This window comes from Aegilops tauschii, chromosome 2 (assembly GCF_002575655.3).
Source record: "Aegilops tauschii subsp. strangulata cultivar AL8/78 chromosome 2, Aet v6.0, whole genome shotgun sequence".
In the NCBI taxonomy this organism is placed as follows: Eukaryota; Viridiplantae; Streptophyta; class Magnoliopsida; order Poales; family Poaceae; genus Aegilops; species Aegilops tauschii.
In genome coordinates, this window is record NC_053036.3 from 621,193,828 (window position 1) to 621,197,665 (window position 3,838).

The 3,838-nt window shown below is 52.4% G+C and overlaps 1 protein-coding gene across 1 annotated transcript; it reads left to right on the top strand.

The window, feature by feature from the left end:
- The first annotated feature begins 1,667 nt into the window (after nt 1-1,667).
- On the top strand, nt 1,668-2,982 carry LOC109753566 (heavy metal-associated isoprenylated plant protein 39). Its single transcript, XM_020312488.3, has 3 exons — nt 1,668-1,957; nt 2,076-2,151; nt 2,268-2,982. The coding sequence occupies exons 1-3, from the start codon at nt 1,952-1,954 to the stop codon at nt 2,645-2,647; spliced, it is 462 nt and encodes a 153-aa protein (XP_020168077.1). The 5' UTR covers nt 1,668-1,951; the 3' UTR covers nt 2,648-2,982.
- The last annotated feature ends 856 nt before the right edge of the window (nt 2,983-3,838 follow it).

The following is a 3,838-nucleotide window of genomic DNA, read 5'->3' on the forward strand; positions in this document are numbered from 1 at the left end:
TCTGTATCGTTGAATGATAATGATTTCATCTTTGGTGAGCCACCTTGGAGGTCTGCTGCATATCAGCGATGGAGCCGCTTCGAGCTCGGGTGAGGAGGTGATCCATCATTTTTTTCCTTTGGTTGCTGCTGTGGTCAGAGATAGGTGACATTGGTGTCAGGCTCAAACAATTCTTCGATCTTGATTGTAATTTCCTCTTTTGGCTGGCGTTCCTTTGTGCAAGGGCCAGCATTCTACTGTCTTTTAGGTTTGTTAGGTCGGCGTTTACGTGACATGTACTATGATCTTTGATCTTTATGATATAAATGAGACACATACTACCATAAAAAAACAATGTCGGACCCGAACACACCGAGCCAGATAAGAGCATCTACAGCTGGACTTAGCAAATATGTCCACCCAAATGCCCGCGGACGCGCCCGAGCACTTCCGCGTGCACTGACCGGTCACGCCTCAAATTTCCTTATCACGACCATACAAAGTCATGCAACGTAAACGTGAATGATGCAACACATATCACCCGGTTACTACATCTGGACATGCCATCGGACTACCAATTTTTGGCATGTTCTACTACATACTGGCTATGGAGAAGATTATCCACGACTGTCTTTGCCCTTCCGAGCGCCATTGCCGTCCTTCTCGCAGAAGTAGCGGTCGAAAACGCAGTATGGATCAAGCCGGATCTGCTTATCGTCAGAGTTGTTTGACCTGTCGCTGTCCTCCTCCTCCTTGGGGGGCAGTCCGATCATCGCACTGACCATCCGATTCTGCTCTAGGATGAGGGCGCGCGTGTTTCTCTGCTGCCGCTTCTTTACGATGCGGACGCAGATGGCTTCCTCCTCTGCGGCAGCACGCGCCGCCGCATCCGCTGCCTTGCCGCCTCCATGTCGGCAGCGAGGCGGGCCTCGACAACCCTCATCCTCTTCTTTCCATGGCGGGCACACCGGTCCAGGTAGCACTCATACTTCGATGGATCGGTGGTAGGGAAAGGGAGATCAGAAAGCTCCCGGAGGATCGCGATGATCCAATCCCAAAGGATCTGAGCGCCCGATGCACCTACACAATGGACTCGCCCCGGGCAGACCCCGCCGTCGGTCAGGCGCAGTCCTCCCGAGAGCAGTGGGCGGAGGGCACTGCGGATAGCCATTGCATCCTCCAACTTCCATAGGACGGCACCCCAGTTGACGGATTCGGACTGGCCATTCAGATCCGATGTCCGCCATGCCAGGGAAGCCGGAGATCGTTGGACGGGATTTTGGGGGCGGAATGAAGTGGAGTGGACTAAAGTGAAGTGGCTAGCGTTTGGTCCGTGGAGCGGATGAGGACGATTATAGTCGGGTGGGCCAGCGTAGGCCGATCCAACGTGGCGGACGCGCCCTGATGCACCCGGTCAGCCCGGACGTTTCGGACCGGTTTAAGAGTTCATCTGGGTTGGTTTCGTTTAATCAGTCACTGATCGGGCGTCCGTGCAAACATTTGAGAAGGGTTGGAAGCGCGCGGCAGTAGATGGATGCTCTAACGAAGGCGCCAAATCGATCCTTATGATTAAGTCTTGCCGCCGTGCGGTTATCCAACGGCGTTTGTTTTTTCAGCATAATAATCCACCGGTGTTTGATACCACGCGATTCAGACCGCGGGCGAGCTTCGTCGCGGCTTCCTTGGCCCCGACGTAAACGCGAACGCCGGGCCTTGCTTTCGCCCCTGCCTGGCCGCCTATAAAACCAGTGGCCGGCCACTCCCTTGCCGCCCAGATATACTACTACTATCACACACCATTTGTCCGTCGTCAGTAGCCACAGAATCCATCGCCAGAGACCAGAGAGAGAGAGAGAGTACACTCCATACGCCGGCCGTTCCATTTCGCTCCGCCCTCCCGCCTTGTCCCGCTGCTGAGTTTGCCGAGAGCAACTCGCCGCAGTTGAAGCACCCTCCCGGGTCGCTCGCCGCCATGAAGGTGCGTGATTACCTGCTGTCGATCGATCGAGCTGGGGGTTGATTTGGGTTCCCTTTTGCGGCTCTTGCTTTTGCTCCTGCGGTTTGCTGATTTGTTTTCTGTTGTGTGACGACCGCAGAAGGTTGTGGTGAAGCTGGCCGTGAACGACGACAGGCACAAGGCCAAGGCGCTCAAGGCCGTCTCCGGTCTCCACGGTACGAGCTCATCTCTCATCCCCGTTTCCTCTTGCTCTGCTTCGTCGCACGGAAGTAATTATGGGCGGAATTGAAGGCCGGAATCCTCATCCGTACCTGAATTTGGACCGCCTCAGGCATCGACCAGCTTGGCGTGGACATGAAGGAGCAGAAGATGACCGTCGTGGGCACCGTCGACCCCGTCGCCGTCGTCGCCAAGCTGCGCAAGCTCTTCCCCGGCGCGCAGATCGTCTCCGTCGGCCCAGCCAAGGAGGAGAAGAAGGACGACAAGAAAGACGACAAGAAGGACGGCGGCGGGGACAAGAAGGCCGGTGGAGACAAGAAAGAGGGCGACAAGAAGGATGGCGGCGACAAGAAAGACGGAGACAAGAAGGACGGCGGCGACAAGAAGCCGGCCGTGCCGGTGTGCCCGCCCTACTGGTACCCGATGCCGCCGCAGCCGCGCTACATCGTCCACAGCGCCGAGGAGGACCCCAACTCGTGCGTCATCTGCTGATCGACGCCCACGCGCCGCCGCCGCCGCCCATCTTCCCCTGTACATTTCGTCGCTGTCCTGCCTGTCTTCCTCTGCCGCCGCCGCCGCCGCTGCCGGTGGTTGGTGGTTGCTGTACTCATCAGCCCACCAGACGCAGCGATCGACGGCGTGCGTTGCACTTACGTATACCACCGCGTAATTACCAGTTGCATTGCATCGATAGGTGCTGTTTGGCTTATTTCTGGGAAGATGTCGACCGCCGGGATGCTAGTGGCAGTACTACACCTGCATGCGTCTGCTGATCAGTTTGTAGAGTGAGAAGAGCTATATATAAAGAGAAAGAACTTTTGATGGTATCTGAATTTCAGAAAATGCTGCCCAAATGGTTTGTTCTCCTGATGGAAAAAAGAGAGTGTAAATCAGCACTAAAACCATCGCGATTCATGTCATAGGAGTATAATTAAATTCAGCTCAGCTGAATCATGCGAAATCGCACTATGATTGGCATAGTTGTGTGATGATTGTGGGTGGCTGAGATTCTCCATGTTACTACGGCTCGTTGATACTGATATTAATTGTGTAGGCCTAATATTGTGCCTTCTTGCAACCTCGAAAATATAAATCCGTTTTTGGTTTTTCTATTTTTGGGGGGCACTGTCTCAAAAATGTTATAGTTGTATGCCACAGAGTTTTACTTGCAACGCGCTGTTGTTGCGTTTTTTTTCTTCGAAAAGGGGGATTTCCCCGGCCTCTGCATTAGAGTGATGCATACTTGCAACGCGCTGTTGTTGCGTATATGAGGAAGAAAACTTTTGCACTCCCAAAAACTTAGATGTATTTTTTTAAGGGTTTATGTGACTTAACATATGGCCCTTGGCCTTTTTGCACACAAGGAGTAACTCTTCTAAACCTAATGCTTCCCCATCCCTCTCAAAAAATGTAGCTGCACTAATATTTACGCTAAATTTTGGATTACACGACAAAAAAGCAAGCTTAACACATATGAGTTTATTTCCTATCCGAAAATCATTCCATAACCTAGTTCTCTCTCCCTTTACTACCATTTCCTACAACACTAGAAGAAAAGGAATTCACCTTCTTCGGGCCTTGCCAAAAATGAGACCGCTCATGTTTCAATTTACAAACGGATAAGGTAGATTTTTTATAGTTATTTCCAACTAATTCCTGCTAGATTACATCGTCATCTCTATT